The sequence below is a fragment of the Wolffia australiana genome, chromosome 5, assembly GCF_029677425.1.
Source record: "Wolffia australiana isolate 7733 chromosome 5, ASM2967742v1".
NCBI classification, from domain to species: domain Eukaryota; kingdom Viridiplantae; phylum Streptophyta; class Magnoliopsida; order Alismatales; family Araceae; genus Wolffia; species Wolffia australiana.
The window spans coordinates 22,827,331-22,847,482 of record NC_135839.1 but is presented as its reverse complement, the minus strand read 5'-3'; the positions used below and the strand labels follow the sequence as shown (position 1 = coordinate 22,847,482).

The window sequence follows — 20,152 nt, the reverse complement described above, 5'->3', positions numbered from 1 at the left end:
CATGATCAAGTCCCCTCCAAATGTTTTGTAAGTAGCAGTAATCCATCACTGTCCTCTTCCCTTGCAGAGATTGGCTGCATTTAACACCAGTTTATAGATGTGGCAATGCTGTGATTATTGCCAAGATTCTTCTGAATATGGTATCACATCTCCTTCGTAGTCTTGAAATGCAAAACTTAAGGGAGAGGCTGCTGGTCATACCGCCAAGCAACCAAATATGGTTAAGAGCATCATCTCTTCTCCAGGTGTTGAGTTTTGTATCAGTTGACTTCACTTCAGTATCAAAATGATCCCGCAACTCCGTCTCTTCCAGTACGAGCTTGATGAATTGAACCTGGTCAATGATATTGAATCATGTATATTTGATGTATTCTGGGACACCTGGAAGCAGCCTAGGCGCTCCATGCTTTGCCATTGGTTTCAGATTCCTTCATTGGTGGACAACAGGAGGTGGTTCAATCAAGAGGGCCTCATCCTCTTGGTATGATAGGCGAGATTGAGGACTTGCCATGATTTCTCCAAATAACGGACAGAGAAAAAAGAAAGAGCTTTATTGGGCAATTCCAGCGCTTTGACATTCCTTCGCAGGCCCCCACAGGTGGTGATCACAAACAATGGACGCCGCCCTGATACCAAGACAAACCGGAAGAATCCCATTGGCCCAAGAGCTGTCATCTTCTCCTTGGAATCCAGCGTCGTCCACAACCTGTCAGGAAATCCTAGAATAGAAAAGTGCCTCGTAGATTCTTTAAAATGGACAACAAGGTGAAAAACAAAGTCGCCAGCTGAAGCCTGAATCCAACGAATCTTTGGTTTCTAATTATTAAAGAAGAAAGATTTTACCACTCAATTGGCATTTCCTAGTCTTCAGGACTTAATTCAGTAAAGAGAGCATCGGGCGGATGTGATAATAACAAAAGAAATGATGAGGGAACAAAACAGAAACGCAAAAAATGTGACAAAAGTGAACGAAAATTCATTAAGACTCTGACAAAGGAAACTTCTCTATATCACGTGTTTAGAAGCCTACTGCATAAAAACAGAAATTATCAAAGAAAGTGTATGGTGTCATCAGACACATCTAAAAACTTGCCAGGGAGAAAGACATTCTAAGCAATAAAAACAATTTCGAATCCATCAAAACTTCATCTTATGAACTGACCTGATATGCTGCAGAATGTAGAACATTAACCAGCAAGAACTGAAAAACGTTGTTCAAACAAATAAGCTCCAAACACTTCAGGATTTTTGACAGATTCTGAGACGACGATCTAGAAAAGACATCAGCAGAATTCTCATCTTGAGTTAGCATTAGATGTACACTCCATGCGAGTCTCACAACATCACAGAAACCAGTGATACTGCCGTCAACCTTCCCCATCACCTAGTAGTAGAAGTACAAATGAAAAATATCCTCGTGGGTCTTCAGATAAAGACACGCAGGCATGTATTTAAATAGAGGATGATGGACTTACAAGTTCATGAAATTCAGACCTAAAGACATCATCACTGGATAAAACTGCTGCCTTATCTGAATCGCCACTCAGGGCATCTGACATGAATGCAATGACAAGAGAAAAGAGAAGGCTGAACAAAATCTGCAAAAATGTAGAGAATTAGGCATCCAAATGACATGCGTTATCCAATAAGAACCAAGTTTAAAGTCATTAAAGCGATCGATGGTTTTAGTTATGGGAAATGATTACATTTGTTTTGAACATTTGATTACATATTAGGGTAAAACAGTGAAAGGACTGAATAGGACCTGACGTTGTATGATGGGATCATACTGATTCTCATCGGATGCAAAATCTTTCAGACAAGAAAATATGTCTTTGGCATCCTTTGAACCTGAAAAATAACGTAGGCAATTCGATTTATAGAGATTGATAAAAATTTGAACGTTCCTGATCTAATTCCAAAATGTGTGTCATTTGAGGTGGAAGTAGAATGACCCTGATTCAGCAGCAACAAAAAATTTACAGCAATACAAGCAAGGTAAGATGTGTTTTCCACAACCAGAACAGAATTCTGGAAATAAAGGAGCAACAAAAAAACGTCGATTTGCAGATTTCCCCCTCGATAGGGATTCACTAGATCATCTCGAATGATGATGCTTGGTTCTGATGGGTCAAAGGTCCCCTTGATAGGGAAAACGCTGAGATTTAACAAAATATCAGAGAGAAAAAGCATTCAAAATACGTTTGAATTGCATGCTCTAAACTAGTACACATCCCAAGTGTCAGATGTAACTCACATTGGATAATTTCCTAATTAATCAAAGCTTTTAGTCAACTAATCAACGCAAGAATATTTTGGAAAGGCAAAAAGTAAAGCTTACTGATCCGCACAACAAGAACCGATAGGACAAGGCAGTGCCCAAGCATCAGCCTTTCTCGACTGACAACAGCTCGTCGTTCAACTAATGCCCCCCTAGAGTCAAGAACATGACGCTCAGCAGTTGGGCCACCAATGCCGCTAGGTTCTTCCCGACTTAGATCCTGAAAATAAAGAGGGTAAATTAGCATTCACCTCTAGATACGAGAGAATATATGCAAGGATGCAACGATAAGCGAGAATAGATGACAAACCTATGTAACATAATTAAGCTTGCATCGAAGACCGTAAGAGTATATACATTAGGCTTAGCATCATCTGGGCTTTTCCGTCATTACATGCCACTATCATAATCCCAATACTTTCTCATACGATATCTTCTTTTCCAATCATTTCATTATCAAGCTGATATCAACCACCAAACTAATATGGAATACGATTCAAAGAGAATCACTGACATAGGTCTAAGAGGTGGACTTCGGTAACAAGGGAACATTAGAATAAAGATAGAACTATTAGTACACACTAATTGAAACCTTAATCCGGGAGATGAGATGTTGCCGAAGCCCCGAAGTAAGCAAGTCTTCCAAGATAGTTTGAATGTCGGCAACAAGATTAGATTCTATCCCTTGATCTAAAACGACAGCCTGAAACAAAAAGAAAACACCAAGAAATAAAATGGAATGGCAAAAAATAGAGGACGTCTCTTATCCTTCAAATCTTCGTGAGGAAGGACAATGCGCGCGGCTTACCCGTAAAAGGGTGTATAAGGATGTCAAGACATCCCTTCTCTCTGTGTACCAAAGGCCAGCAGCAAGACGGTAGATCTCCAAGGGTTCCCGCCCGAATAAGACCCACTGAATGTTAGGAAAAACATATGATGTAATGTATGTTTAGTTCAAAAAAAAAAATTATGTAATGTATGTTGTGCGGACTCGCCACCAAAGCCCACTAATCTAAATGGAGAGAAAAATAAGCACGAATCACCTCTTGGTTAGCCGCGCACAGCAGTCTGACGCAATCAATTTCGTTCAAGTTGAGATCATCACTCAGTTTTATGGCCTGAAAACCCAATCATTGCGGCATTGACACAGTTATACGAGTATAAACCCGTTGAGCCAAAGTTCGGACGTCAAAGCTACTAGTCGGTAAATGAAACCAGCCATACTTACTATTTGAACATCCAGATCATCGAGAGAAACAAGGGAAGAGTCCGGAAGCCTGATCTCCTTGGACTTCACTCGCGCCCTATCCGACGGCGTCGGCGTCTGCCCAGAAATAATTCGGGACGATTAAAACACAAGAAATCAATGAAAATGCAGGCAATTTCTCCCGAAACGTGAATTAGAAAGAACAAACAAACAAAAAAAAAAAAACTAACCGGGTAAGAAACGAGGGTGCGCAGGGACGGAACTGAAGCACGGATCGCGTGCATCAGCTCCAATCTGAGGCCTGGAGGCGGGGGAGTTGGGCCAAGCAGCGCCGACTCAATTGTGGAGCGAAGCTGCTTTGGGGAAACCATTTCCCACCCCTCCGCAAGGTTCCCAGCTTTACCACGCCCTCGTAGAAGCCCGCTTCCGTCGTCTTCTTCCTCGTTTCCAGCTGCACAACTCAGACCACTTCTCAGTGGGAATCGAGCGAGGAGAGCTGCCAAGGGTTTCGGGTTTTTGCGAGGAACGAAGACTCCAGTTCAACACATAACGCTTTATTTGAGAAAGAGGGACTCCCGCCCAAGGCCCCGGGACGGAACGGAGAATCGATCGCCTAGTTTCATGACAGAACGGGAGCCACCGATGGCGGGTTGGGTTTCACCCCCGTTCTGTAAGCAATTTTCATTTGTCAATTGTCAAGTGTGCCGTCGCATGTTCAAAAATTATTTGTTTTTCTTCAAGGGTATCTTTAAGTTTCACTTGAATCTGAATTTGATTTATGCAGGATCAATGTTGTGAATTACTGGTCATTGATGGATTTTACTATGCTTAACAGAAAAGTGTTTATATTTGGTTGAGATACCCTTTAAGATTCTCCCATCTACTATGTACCATTACCTATATTTTTTACTCCTAATATTTAGCTTTCAGAAACACAAATATTTTCCTCATTAAAAATACCATACCTCATTGGATTAGACATTTTTTACCCCTTCAATATTTAGCTTTCAGAAAGACAAATATTTTTTAAAATTATAAACATATAGTTTAACCAATAATGACATTTAATAAAATTATACAGTACTGAATGCATAACCGTGATCTAGACTACAAGGGAACATATCCTTCTTCCTCCAGATCTAGGCTTATTCCCATTGATCTTGCAAGTCTTCTCGAGAACATCAACATCTTAATAAAAGACTCCGTGATTTCTCAAAATCGATGGATCAAAGCTGGGATAGTGGTTCCCATTCCTAACCAGTACCGAAAAGGTTTGCTTATGCAGGAGGTTGCATATCCCATTAGCGATCAATCTGCTAGTTAACAAAAATCTGAAGAAGTTATCGCGGTGAAAACATTTATTGAGGGTGGAGGGATGTTGTTGATGCTGAGATTTGTTGTCTCAATTGATTCGATCTTAATTAAATTTCACAGTAGAAGATCAAATCAAAGACGGATCTAAAAAATGAAAAGATATCTAGAATAAAAACATTATTTTGCATAGATAAAATCATTAATTTCTGGGTTCCTTGATTGAGCATCTTAAAGTTGTTTAAATGTGCGACTTCTACATGTATCCATGTGATCTTCATACTGCTATATATCCTCTTCTTTTCCTCAAATTGTCTTCCAATAGTCTGAGTTCCTCTCTATCTATCTTACCAAAAGTAGCTCTTGGGATGAACAATAGAAGAAAGGGAAATAAAAATGATTGATGTTGCTGTAAAATGAGGGTGGCCCCCACATGAAGACTTCATAAAAGTCCCCTCCCTAGGGAGATTTAAGAATAGCTCTCAAACTTACAATATATCCTCCAATGTCCAAAAGTTATGTGTAACCTACTAGGCCAATGTATCAGTCTAGTTAATAACTCTAATGGATTAATAAAGATTATTGGTCAACTTATTAACTAACAACATCAATATATATATTACTTAAGAAAATATAAAATTTAACCCAATCAATAGGTTGGGTTACCATCCCATGGGGTCCTAAGCTACACCTCGTTATTGATGATACAAAGGAGTATATCAACTCTCTCATAGAACATTTTTCGTCATTGATTACCATCTAACTATTATCCTTCATCGAGACTACCAAATAACTAGGTTATATTAACTTTCAAACCCTAGTTGATCATTCTAGTTAGTACTGATAGAGTGAAGCCATCCAATAGTACTTTCTTTGGTAATTCCACTACCATATCTATAGATTTAACTAGATCTTCTTCCATGCGTCAATCTCCTCTTACACCAAGGGCACATGATCCTATCTTGATCACATACTGACCCTCATGTATGGGTTTCTGCTTTTGAGCTACAATGATTTGAAATATCATGTTCAAAGACTCATATATCATATTCAAAGCAAAACTGTCCATTTATAAGGTGTCCTTGGTGTCTCGAGTCAAAAAACCGCTTACACTTTATGACATGACTCAACCTAATAATGTTAGGTATAAAACCATTAGTGAATTCATATGGGTCGATTCAATGGAATCCTTCTCCAAATAACACTCACCATTTATCTATAGTATGTCCAAACTAATGGCTACGTGATCTGCCATGCTCATTAAAAGAGCGAGATTAAAAAGTATTATTCTTTTTGTATATTTTGATAATATTCTTAAGCATTATTTGAAAATTAGTATTTGGAATCATTTTTTGAGGACTATTGATCATTATATTATGACACCATCATAATTCACTTTGTCCTGGCATGTATTTTCATACTTAAACTATTAGCATCATACTTTGATTATAATTAATGTATTGTATTAGTGAACAATGAATGAGATCTCGAATAAGTGATATGGTTTTTGGCCATGAATATATGATCTGACTTAATCAATTATGATGATATCATAATTATAGAGATCACTAGTCTTCAAGTATGTGTTCTTAATTTCATATTCGAAAGTTACTTGAGAAAGACATCAAATTTTCTAAATAGAGTAGCACAATCTGGTCTCACGTATATGATGTGTATGGCCGGTGTCGTAGCCATTACTACGGAGATTTTAGAGTTATTTAGCCAAAAGAGTTCATTGAATTAATCTAGGGAACGGCACGTCCGGGACGTGACGCCCCGGACGTGACGGGATGGTGAGGAATCGTGACAGACGGTGACATGATGAACTGGTCGTCACGTCATCGTCACGTCACTCGTCCAAGGATTTTCAGGAAAATCGTCACCGAACCATCACTCGTTCGCAGACCCTCGTCACCGTCACGTCACCGTCACGGTGACGGAATTTTTTTTCGTATTTATAGGTTATGTATTTTTATTCCCATAACGGCACGTCCGGGAGAGAGAGAGTGAGAGAGAGAGAGAGATCGGGAGAGAGAGTGCGAGAGAGAGAGATAGGGAGAGAGAGTGCGAGAGAGAGAGATCGGGAGAGAGAGTGCGAGAGAGAGAGATCGGGAGAGAGAGCGATCGGGAGAGAGGGTGCGAGAGAGAGAGAGCGGGAGAGAGAGCGATCGGGAGAGAGAGTGCGAGAGAGAGAGAGAGCGGGAGAGAGAGTGAGAGAGAGAGAGAGGGGGAGAGAGAGCGCGAGAGAGAGCGAGCGGGAGAGAGAGTGCGAGAGAGAGCGATCGGGAGAGAGAGTGCGAGAGAGAGTGATCGGGAGAGCGAGTGCGAGAGAGAGAGATCGGGAGAGAGAGTGAGAGAGAGATGGGAAGAGAGATTGCGAGAGAGAGCGATCGGGAGAGAGAGTGCGAGAGAGAGCGAGCGGGAGAGAGAGTGCGAGAGAGAGTGATCGGGAGAGCGAGTGCGAGAGAGAGAGATCGGGAGAGCGAGTGCAAGAGAGAGAGATCGGGAGAGAGAGTGCGAGAGAGAGCGATCGGGAGAGAGAGTGCGAGAGAGAGAGATCGGGAGAGAGAGTGCGAGAGAGAGCGATCGGGAGAGAGAGAGAGAGAGAGATCGGGAGAGAGAGTGCGAGAGAGAGCGATCGGGAGAGAGAGTGCGAGAGAGAGAGATCGGGAGAGAGAGTGCCAGAGAGAGCGATCGGGAGAGAGAGTGCGAGAGAGAGAGAGCGGGAGAGAGTGCGAGAGAGAGAGATCGGGAGAGAGAGTGCGAGAGAGAGAGAGCGATAGAGAGAACGAAAGATAGAGAGCGAGATAAGAGAGAGCGAGAGAGGGAGAGAACGAAAGAGAGAGAGCGAGAGAGAAAGAGAGAGCGAGAGAGGGAGAGAACGAGAGCGAGAGAGAGAGAGAGAGAACGAAAGAGAGAGAAAGAGAACGAAAGAGACAGAGAGAGACTTATTAAAATACCGTCACAGACGTCATCCGTGACGGACATCACTCGTCCGCACCACCCCGTCACCGTCACGTCACCGTCACGGGCCATCCGTCACCGTCATCGTCACGAGCCCTCTGATTCGTCACCGTCACCATCACGTCATCCGTCACGAGACCGTCACGGTGACGCTGATGTGACGGATGAAGATTGCCGATCCCTAAATTAATCTGTAAAAATCCCCAAGTGTTATTATATCAAAATTTCAATCAAGTCTATTCACGTCAAAGTTTTGTAAGTGGTCATTAGAACTAAAACACCAAATACCTTTTGTGGATGGATGGATGGACTTTGATTATAAAGAAATTTGAGTGATCAAGATAGGTATGCCCTCGGAATAAGTGACAACTCAAGGAAGATGAAGTGATGAAGTTCTTGTCCACAATAGTTGAAACCGAATAAGAGTTCTCTGATGATTTTATAATGCATTAGTGACAACTCCTATGACCAAATAGGGTTTAGCAGTTGACTTTAGCCTAACTCATCCTGATCAATCAAGCATAATTCGGACTAGACGTACATGATAACTAATGATAGAAATGTTTCATGAGTGAGTCAATACATTTCTTTGTATCTTCTAGAGCACAAGTTGTAGCTTGGCACCCCACGGGTTGGAGACTCGACCTCTCGATTGGGTTAAATCGATTATCATTAATTAGTCTGCGTAATGTCATATCTAATTAATTTGGAAGACCAATTAAGGTAATTGAGCCATTAGATTCACTAACTACACTGATTTTAAGGCCTACAGGGTCACACACAAATGGTATTTTGAATGTCAAAAGATATAGTTTGAGTATGGGGATGTTATAAAAAATACCCACCAAGTATAAATATAGGAAGGCCCTGAATCATATTCACCCTTCCCTTGGCACCTCCCTTATCTCCTTGGGTTATATCCATCCTCAATGTGATTGGACGACGTAGCAATGACAGTGGAGCATGAATGGAGATTACTAAGATGAAGGAGGAGATTTGACTTGCCACGGATCATGATGACACATTTAGAGGCTACACACTTGAGCAGATCAACATGTCTCAAAAATCACAAATCCAATCCCTACTCAAGAGATTTGTCATTAGATTTGATGTCCTTTTGATTTTTCTCAAAGTCTTCCAGCGCGTGAATCACTTCCGTTTCATCCAAATCAAAACCATAGAACCGAATAGAATGAATATTGAACAAGATATGGAGTGGGTGGGGTTTTTCTCTACATTTAATTGAATTGTATGCTCTATTCATTTTAGCATATTACTTTGGTCTCTACTTTTATAATCTTATCTTTAATTTTATTTTATCCACTTTATTATTCTGGACTAATAGTATTTTAAAAATTTACATCTCAGATTTTGTTCATGTTTCTGTATTTTTTCATGTAAATTTATTTTTGCAAATGTAATATCCATAGAAAATTTCATGTTTATTTCACAACCTATAATGGCTTATAGTTGCATTTATTAAGATAAATTATAGTCAGTGATGACATGACATGTGGAGAGGAATCACTTTGTGGGTGCACTAGTTACAGACATTGATTGGAATTCCAATCCTCACTAACCTTGTCTACAAGTGTTTACTTATTATCTTCCACCAATATAATAGTTACACCCTTTTGATAAAAGGGTGATTTTTTGTACATGTTTACTGGTGCTCAGGATCAATGATGGTTTTCTATTTGGCCTCAAGTAATTATGCGCCAAGTGCTTCACTGAAAATGGCTTGATACGTCCAAGCTAGAGAACCTATTCAAAAAGAACTCTCCCAACAATATTATCGTCAATGATGACGCCCTATGCCTACAATAGTGTGAACATATAAGGTATGACCTTGTTCTTGTGGTCATTGTCTTTGACTGGCACGCAAGACAAACAGTATTCTCAGGGGGTTATAATAATCTAACAAAATATTTTATCAGTTCCCTCTCATCAATCAATTCTAATTTTTAGCACCTTCAATGCTGTTATTTTGAGAATGTGCCTATTCTTGATGATTCCAACTAGCATGTTTTAATTGAGATTCATCACTATTGAGTATTCTAAGGGAATCTTCCTCTATACAGTTAGCCCAAACTGCTTGCATAATGTTGTGTATCACTACTCTTGCTACATCAACCCATGTAGTGCATTGATAATCTCCATGATCCAAAAAAATTCCTCAAGGAAGATAAACTGATCTTCCTTAACAATGATCACCTCTATAGCTGATCCCCAAAATATTGGTCCCATTAACAATGATCTGCCATTATGGAGCCCTTGTGGCACGTAGATTACTCAATCTGACTTGGATTACCAGGTTTATGACGTGACACAGAGCATGCATATTCTTGCAATAAAATGTAGGTTCACTGTGTTTAATTTCGCTATAAGGATAGTCATAAGTTTCCAATCATTCAATGTGTTATATATTGTCACCGTGCACACCTACATCACAAGTTGACAAAAAATAGTTATTGAATAAACCAATGGTGTTTTATAGTGACACAACTAACATATACTTACGACTTCAACTGAAACTCATCCAACATATGAAGGCAGATTTCCCTCATGTTATCCATCGTATGAGGTCTTTTCAATTTGCATAAGTCAAGAACCTACTCACATAATTTCTACTCCATGTATACCCAATGTACAATCACCCCACTAAAGCAATTGTGTTCTCCAAAGTACACACTAAGTATATCACACTCAATCAATGTTGAATTTTTTCTCCTCATAATCATCTTCATATCCTTCTAGAGCCTTTACTCATGTGCCTTGATTGACCTAACTTATTGGGATAGATATATCAATTCAGAAATATAATGCGGAGAAGCCATATCATTTACTTCTTGCTAAATATGTTCCGTGAAAATGAAAAATACAGATGAAGTGGTCGATTTCTTCTTTTGTTTTTTCTGATGTGAGACCAATGTAATATTTGACATTATAGTCTAACTTGTTGAATAAGGTTGTTGGGTTGCCTTGAGTCTCCTTTTACATGACGTCGGAACTTCTCAAGATGCCTGCGATATAAAATGTGGCTTCTGTATTGGATTGGTTCAATGGTCACCCAATATTTTTTCCGGTGAAACTGTTTCACTTATAAATATGAAACCTGGTAATGCCCATCACCCATTTCAGCACACTGTTTTCATGTTTGTGCTGCTATTAATCGACTGAACATTATGAAACTCTAGTACAAACTTTGGTACATGGAAGGAATCACCTTTTTCATAAAAAAGTAATGCTAAAATATGTAATGAGGATACATACATTAGAGGAACTTACAATCACTTATTCAAGGAAAAATAAAAGCTTTAAATAATGACACCTAGAAAAATCTTTTAAACGATATTTCCCATTTTACTAGATTTAATGTTTCAATGTGATAATAAAAAATATAATGGTAATTTTAATATAAATTCCATGTATTGTACGTGTCTATTTCTATAGATTAATCAAAAATCAATGTTATTGAGGCTTAAAATAATTTCTTGTATTTTTATAAAAAACTATAGTTTTTCTTAAATTTTATGGTGTTTCAACTGAATTTTTTATATTAATTTCATAAATAAAATAGTTAATATAATTCAGATAATATATATTAAATAAAATTAAATATTTGTATGAGTTTATTTTATTTTATAAAAAAATTAGGATTTTTCCTATTTTCCAGATATTTTATGAATTTTATAAAATTAATTTACAAAGCAAAATATTTTATGAGTTATACAATATATATTCAGATAAATTTAAATAGTTTTAGGGGTCCATTATAATTTCACACTTATATTTAGTGAGTTATAAAATATAAGTTTTAATTTACTTAAATAGTATTAAGATATTTTATAGTGCTTTTTTTTAAAAAAATTCCATGTTATGCTGGTAATCCGCTACAAGGACTAAGGAGAGAGAAAATTGAATGCGAAAGAAATTTGGAGAATCAAAACTACTGGATAACTCTGATATGCCCAATTCAAAGTGAAGATACCTGCGAATACAAAAGGAATTTTGGGCTAACATTTAAAGGGTATTTTCGAATTGACCTCTTCTATCCATTCACTGTCTTAGATCTAAAATAGAATTTATCATGTTTTGTTAATAAGGTCCCTTAGATTTTGTATGTAAAGCGCCCATCATGCATGCTGAAATGTGATTAAAGTGATCTTCTTGTTTTTCTAACTCATGTCTTTATTTTCTTTCTAGGTTATCATCAAGAATAGCCTAAGTTTCTACCATCATCCATGCTAACTCCAACTGTCACCCTCATGTATCCCCCTACATCTCTGATGCCACCAATGATGGTAAAATCTGCATTCCTTGCCCACTCTTCTTCCCACTAGTGCATATTCATCGCTATCTCCTCCATATTTGGGAGGATAAAATTAATCTACTCCATTCATGCCACCATTATACACCATCGCCCAACATTGTTGAAACACTAGGTAAGGTATTTAATTAGATATAATTACGATGTCTCATTAGAAAATTCTATAATACTTCTTAAATTGTAATATAAAATTTGGATAATTTAAGTAATATGAATAGTTTTCATATTAACTATTTTTTTAAAAAAATAATTTTTGTGATTTTAATTTCATTAAATTAAATTTAATTATTAAATAAATATAAACTAAATGAAACTGAAAATTCACATATCTCATAATCTGACTTGGGTTCCAAGTTATTGATACCAAGTATTACCAACCTAGGTCATGTCAGGGATTCCATGGGGAGTGAGGGTCAAACCACAAAGAGCAACTATACCAAATTCGAGTGGATTTCTGCTAAAGAAAAGTATGAATTTTTAGGAATTATGTGGAGTGTAAACGACAGTGAATTATGAATTTTTTCATTTAAATGATTCTTAATGAGTGTAAAAAAATTTCAGGTAAGTTCAGAACATGTTTTAGTGATTTTTAGATATTTTCCCATATCTTGATCTGATTTAATTTGTGGGAATTAAATAGGGAAGAAATTCAGAAGAAAATAACTTGTTCTTCTTGATCAAATCTAGATCAAAAATGAATTCTGACCAAGATTTTCATGAAGTTATTCCACCCCAAACTTCCAGCCCCTTGTGTTTTGAATGGAATTGTGAGTGTTATTGGGCAAAGAACACCCAATTCTCACAGGACAGGTGGTCTAGGGAGAGAAAGAACCCCTAATCTTGATTTCTACAACAAGAAATCAAGACTAGTCAAGAAGGAGAAGGGTAGAGAAAGAAAGAGTTGGATTACTTGGCTGGTAGGCCTCTCTTTCCACCTCCTCAAGCCATGGATGCTTCTCACTTATTGGATCCTTTGGCAGCTCCAATGTAGAGAGAGAGAGAGGAGGGAACCCTTGGGAGAGGGAGTAGAGAGAGAATAATTTATCTCTCCTACCTAGGCCTCGTCAGTTCACCTTCCACCTGGCCCTCACTAACTCTCAGAACTCTAGAGAGAGACAGAGCAAGAAAATAACCTTCTCGCCCTTTCACTAAAATTCCACATGAAAATTCAGGTTGTCTTTTACAAAGGAGTCTAAAGAATGTAGGCATGCCTTAGATAATGGATCAATTTGATGGGTGAGATTTGGGCCAAGCCATAGGCCCATTAGTGCCCCTTCCAGAATATCTGAATCCTTTTTAAAGGGTCTCTTGGAGTTCCTTCTTAGATCTTCTCTCAAGAGGGAGGCCCATTAGCCCAATGAGATCTCCTCTGGCTTTATGAAGAGTCCCTTGGCCCTTTCATAAGAGCAATTTTATGGTCCTGAAAAAGGTCCAAAATTCTCCAAAAAAGAGGTTAAATTCAGCCCACTTGGCTTATTGGCCAAGTGGGTCACATTAAGTACAAAAAACTATACTTTTATACTATTTAAAAGATGAATATATGTGGAGAGTTTTACTCTGATATTCCACTAAATGCACTTTCTCCAAGTTAGGATTGAATGTGATATGTCATATTTGGCTTAGTGAAATATTATTTAATACATTTATTATGACTTATTACTATCCAATACTTTCGGTAGGAATGGGAAATTCCCTGTTCGATAGCGAATGAACGCTGTTTGTCGACGAATGAACAGGGAGAAATCCTTGTTTGTCTTTGTCTTTTGTTCGTTCAGGTTCATTCGCAAACCATTCGCAAACACTACACTTTTTGAAAAATGGTAAAAAAAACTGTATTATCAAATGGTAAAAAAACTGTATTATCAGAGAGATAGAGAGAGAGAGAAATGAGAGAGGGAGCAAGGGCGAGGGGAGCACAGGAGAGGGGGTAGGAAGAGAGAGAGAGAGAGGGGCACACGGCCTCATGGGAGGGGGGGGAGAGAGAGGGGGACTCGAGAGAGGAAGTGAGAGAGTGAGAGAGAGAGAGGGAGGGAGGGAGGGAAGAGGTGGGGGCGATAGGGTAGGAGGGCACGGGTGACGGGAGAGGGGGCCGGCAGAGAGAGAGAGATCGCTGTTCCCCCCCTCTCTCTGATATTGTAAAAAAACTACTATTATTTTATAAAAATAATATTATTATTACATTGTAAACAACATTTCCTTGGGAATGCCACCTGTTCGCAAACCATTTGGATTGGATTTTTCCTATTCGTGTTTGTGTTCGTTCATGTTCATTCGCATGTTCGCGAATGAACAAAACTTTATTCCCCATCTGTATTGCTTGGTGTGAATTTGACCTTTAATCACTCTATGCTTGCAAGGAAAAGTATAAATATTGTTGTATAAATCAAAAGGCTTAAATGACATAAATTAACCATAATCTTTGCTTCATCAACACAAAAAAGGAAGAAGAGAAATAAATGAAAAAGAAAAAAGGCTTAAATGAAAGTCAGAAGGGAGAGGGACTAAAAATATTTACACAAAAAATGAATTTAAAATCCCCATAGATCGGTCTCCAAAAGAGGAAGAAGAAAATTAATAATAATAAGAATAGAAAGAGGATGGAGAAAAAAGATAATTTTTTTTTCCATATCACCAAATAGGAATTCACCCTGAAGATCAAGAAAAAACTAGTCTTAATACCCCATTTAGAAATTTTGTATTTAGTAGAATGAACTTTTTAATGCAACAACTATATTTCTAAGATGCATGATTGTCTTGTTTCTAGTTCTAGTCAGAGATTGTCCAGAAATTTACATGAATGATTTTTATATTTTTGGTCAAAATTTTGAGGCAAGCTTGGCTAATTTAGAGAAGGCTCTGCAGATAGGCATGGAGAAACAACTAGTACTCAGTTGGGGAAAGCCACTTCAAGGTCCAAGAGGGAATATAGTATTGGGACACATGGTCAGTGTGGGTTAGAGGTGAACAAGTCCAAAGTGGAGGTGATCTAAATCATCCACTTCCCACCAACACCAAGAAACTTAGAGGGTTCTTAGCAATGCAGGATTCTAGAGGCTGTTCATTAAGGATTTTGCAAAATTATCTAACACGTTGAATAACTTATTGGCTAAAAGCTTTGAATTTTGAAATTAACATTGCAAGAAAGCAAAATTGTTTATAGATAAAGGAGGCTTTGGTGAAAGGACCCACTTCAAGGCTCTAGACTGGAATCACCCCTTTCAACTCATGTGTGATGCTTCCAGTTTTGCAGTACGGGAGTGCTTGGTCAACATATTGAAAAGAAGCTAGTGGCCATCTACTATGCTAGCAAGACCTAAGGAGATGTTAAGGATAGACATGGGTCTAAAATTTTTGTACCTGATCACTTATCTAGGTGATCACTTACCTGATCACTTATCTAGGTTAAATTTAAAAATTTTGTACTCGAAACCTTTCCTGATGAGCATATCATTAAGATTAGCACTAGAAAGGACCTAGTTTGTATACAATGAATTATTTAGCTTCAAGAAGAACCTAGAAGAATGGGCTGAGCAAGAGAATAAGAAATTTATGAGAGAGGTCCAATATTATTTTTGGAAAGATCCCCAAATATTTTTTTTAGGGGGCTGATCCAGTTTAGAGGACATGTGTCCCAAAAGATGAAATTAGAACTATGTTATTCACATTTTTGTGGTGGAAATTTTGCATCAACATTTACTGCTTCAAAGGTTCTTCAATTCGAGTGTTTTTGGCTTACGTTATTTCAGGACTCATATGATTTTTGTGAAAGTTGTCCAAAATGTCAATCCATGATCAATCTAAAAAGAATGATGCCATGCCATTAAGAAAACTTATAGAAAATGAAAATTTTGATTTATGGTGTATAGATTTTATGAGACCCTTTTGACTATCTTTTTGAACATGGAGTATATATTGATGGGTGTGGATTATGTGTCAAAGTGGGTTGAGGCAATTGCCACTTAGACAAATGATCAGAAAGTAATACTGAAAATGTTGACTCAATATATACTCTCTAGATTTGGATGTCCAAGTGCAATAATTAGTGATGGTGGATCCCATTTTAACAATTCTCGTTTCAGATATTTAATAATGAGGTATGGGGCAAATCATAAGATGACTACTTTGTACCATCCTCAAGCTAATGGCCAAGTTGAAGTAAGTAATAGACAGATCAAGAAGATTATAAAAAAGATAATACATCCAGATGGTAAAGATTTGAGTGAAAGATTACGTGATGCTTCGTGGGCATATAGAACAACTTGTAAGGGACCCATCGGGATGTCCCCTTATAGACTCATCTTTGGAAATGCATGTCATCTTCCTGTTGAGATTGAATATGAAGCTTGCTGGGCAATTAAGAAGTTAAATCATGCCATTGAAGATGCCAGGAAAAATTGTATGTTGCAGCTTCAAGAACTTCAAGATTTGAGAAATGAGGCAACTTCTGTGACCTCTAAAGCAAAAATGAAGGCCTTTCTTGATAGCAAGCTAAATAGAAAAAAATTCTATGAAAATCAATAGGTCTGGCTTTACAAATCTCATTTTAAATTATTTACAGGGAATCTTAAGAGCAGATGGGATGGACCACTTATTATCATTAAACCATTTGATTATGGAGATATTTTTATTTCAGATCTAAAGATAGGTCAACAATTTAAAGTAAATGGGGAAAGATTGAAATCATACCTGGAACTAGAACCTCAATCTATGGAAGCCACAATAGACATTCATGATGAACTAGGGATCTATTGCTGCATTATAAAATTAGGTTGAATTCATATATTTGCTTCTCTACATGTTTTGTTCACTTTTAAAGAATTTTTCTAAACTATCTTTCTAAATAACTAGCCATTTGATCTAATTAACTATCTTTCATGACAGGTTTGGCTTCACATGAGATTAATGAGGAGGAATGAAGCATATGGAGCACAAGGATCCAAGAAAAGATCAGTGACATAAACTAATGGGCATAAACATCATAATTTGACATTTCTTATCCTACATTTCTTCTCCTAATATCATGTAGCGCCCAAGGACGCAACGACAGTGGTGGCAGTAGCGATGGCGGCCAGCTGAGGGTTTCACAGGGCTGGCCCAACGCAGATGGCAAAATCATAAATAGTAACTTAAGAATAAAATTCAAATAAAATGGTATAAAATAGATATTATTTCTTCTTTCTTCTTTTTTTTTTCTAACAAGCGAGAGGGTACAACCCCCCCCTACATAGGCCCACTTGAAGGCCCGCACTTGGGTCCACATACCCAACTCAGCATACAAAGACATAGGCCCAAACACGTAGGACCACAAAAGGATAAGAAGTGCAAAAAGAATACTAACAAAAATAATGTCAACCTCCAGGGGTCGTTGGCTACGCCGAGTACTTGAATACCGGGTTTTCCACTTCAGCCCATGTTCCTTGAGCTGGTTGAGACAAGGTCTTCAGAGCTAGATTACTAACATATGACTCTAGAAAGTCAATGCCCAAATACTATGACTTGCTAAAGGATGTAGTGGTCAAAAAATGATTTGGGGTCAAATATTAACACTAGTTTCAGTTTCTAATCGCTGGGGTGCCAAGGTACACATCGTGCTCTAAAAGATACCAAGTAGTAGTCAAACTCTCTCATGAAACCTTTATCATCATCGATTACAGTATATGTATAATCCTTTATCCGTGTGAGAGTCACAAACGACTTAGGGTATGGTGGATTATCAAACCCTAATCCATCATTCGATTACTACTAATGCATAATGGGGATCATTGGAGATCACGTTCTCTAATATCCTCACTACCCTATGCAAGGATTTGTTGCATCATCTTCTTTAAGTCAATTTCATTATACATAGGGCAGATCATCCCATCCGAACGACTAAATCTTCTCCATGGGTTTCTTCCTACATCCAAGATATGACTTATTTGAATCTCGTGATTAGAGACTCATAATTTGTAGTCAAAATGTAGTCATCCACGATATGTCATTGGTGTCTTAAGTCAGTGGATCGCTTAGACAACTGTGACATGAATCAACCTAATTGACATTTAGATATAATACCATCCATGAATTCTTTGGATCAATTCGGTGAATTGTTTTTCCAAAGAGCACCCACTATCTGTCCTTAGTGTTCCCACGCTAATAGCTACAAGATCAACCATACTTAATTGCATAATTATGATCATATAGTGTTATTCCATCTGGATAATTCCATGTTCATCTGGAATATCCATCGATTAAGAACATTTAGAATACATGTTACAAGAGTAGCAATCATTGTACTATGAAATCATCATAATTTTCTAGGTCATTACATGTATTCATGGACTTCATTATAAACAAAACACTATAATAATAAAAAACATAATATTTTATTCAATGAACTTAAATAAAAATATGATGGTGTGATTTGCGTGATGGCCACATAATATCCATCATGTTATCCTACCCCTTATTTTTGTTTACATCATCTCATTCTATCTATAATTTTCTTAATAACATGAGATGAAGTGTCTATGAAAACTACTTAATCAAAACCTCTTTTTCTTTATCAAGTTTCCTTTTTTACTTCACCCCGTGAAATAAAAAAGGGATTTCTTGTTCCAAAAGTAAATATGTTCATTCTTTCGAGAAATTATTGATAATTGTGTTTATCATCTAGTGCTTAGGTGTACATGCACCTGTGTAGTCCTTTTTAAAATGTGTCCTATATCATCATTTTCTCTACACCCTTATGGTGTATTCTACTCATTTATCTATCATTCGGTGTAAGTTATTTAAGCACTGCCTATCCATCTAACATCCCTTAACTACCTTGACTTTTTCTTTTGATACATCCATCATTCTCTTCTTCCTTTACCCTTAGCTAGATAGAAGCTTTACCATCCATGTTTCATTGATGTCCAATTGATCTTACGTGCTTAAAGTGTTGGGTTCTAGTGGCCTATATCTGGATGAAGACATGGAAATGATACGCAGCGGAAGACTTTTGCAAAATCCTATCAACGCGGTCGAGCTGGTTGAGCTGCTCAAGAGTGCAGCCTCTAGACATATCAACGCGGTCCCTGACATGTCAGATTTCCTCCTTGTTGATGAGCCCCGTTCAACCTCCATCGGCGTTGTTACGCTGTCCTGATCTCATCAGGCATGACGAAGGGGTATGGGGAGAAGGGAGACGAAGGGAAAGGCCCCTGAACAATTCTGACCTGGGTGATTCTTGTTTAGGGCCTTCCCCTATTTATACTAAGTGGATATTTTTCATAAAAAACCCCAAAACTTAAGTATATCTTCTGACGTCCAAAAGACCAACTGTGTGTGACCCTCTAGGTCCATGTATCAGTCTAGTTAAGGACTCTAGCAGCCCAATAACATTTATTGCCCTTAAAAATTAATTAAATATATCAACATATAGATTAATTAATGTTGGATTGATTTAACCCAATTGATAGGAGGGGTCTCCAACATGTGGGGTGTCAAGCTACATCTTGTGTTCTAGAAGATACAAAGGAGTGTGTATCGCCTCACTCATGGAACATGTTTGTCATTGGTTACTGTGTATGTATAGTCTCTCATCCACTTGACGCTCCTTGGATGACTTAGGGTATGATCAATTGTCAAATCCTAGTTGGTCATACGAGTTAAAACTGATGCATTCAGAAATCATCGGAGAACTCCTCCCGATATTTCATTTCCTTGGCCAAGGACTTCATTGCATCGTCTTCCTTGAGCTGTCACCTCCTATAACGAGGGTGGAGAATCCCATCTTGACCACTCAATTGTCTCCGTGAACTTCTTTATGTACGCGAACTAGGACTGTTTAGAATCCATGATTAGGGACATGTAGGTCATAGTCAAAGTACAATTATCCGTCCACAAGACATCTTTGGTGTCTCAGGTCTAAGCACCACTTACACAACCGTGATGTGAAAGAACCAGATTGACACTTCGGCATTATACCATTCAGGGATTCGTATGGATCAATTCAGTGAATTCTTTCTACTAAAGAGCACCCACTATCTATCCCTAGTGTCTGGACACTAATGGCTACCGGAACGGTCATACTCAT

The 20,152-nt window shown here is 38.0% G+C and overlaps 1 protein-coding gene across 2 annotated transcripts in view; it reads right to left on the bottom strand.

Moving 5' to 3' along the window:
- EMB3142 (nuclear pore complex protein (DUF3414)) overlaps window positions 1–4,005 on the bottom strand; it is a 43,235-nt gene extending 39,230 nt beyond the window's left edge. For both annotated transcript variants that reach the window (XM_078576257.1, XM_078576258.1), the window contains exons 1-9: window positions 3,719–4,005; window positions 3,510–3,605; window positions 3,325–3,399; window positions 3,090–3,194; window positions 2,874–2,984; window positions 2,342–2,501; window positions 1,766–1,851; window positions 1,476–1,598; window positions 1,163–1,384 (exon numbers count right to left, since the gene is read on the bottom strand). In XM_078576257.1, the coding sequence (XP_078432383.1) occupies window positions 1,163–1,384; window positions 1,476–1,598; window positions 1,766–1,851; window positions 2,342–2,501; window positions 2,874–2,984; window positions 3,090–3,194; window positions 3,325–3,399; window positions 3,510–3,605; window positions 3,719–3,859 (1,119 nt within the window). In that variant the 5' untranslated portion in view covers window positions 3,860–4,005. The remainder of the gene's footprint in view (window positions 1–1,162; window positions 1,385–1,475; window positions 1,599–1,765; window positions 1,852–2,341; window positions 2,502–2,873; window positions 2,985–3,089; window positions 3,195–3,324; window positions 3,400–3,509; window positions 3,606–3,718) is intronic.
- Window positions 4,006–20,152: the final 16,147 nt, after the last annotated feature.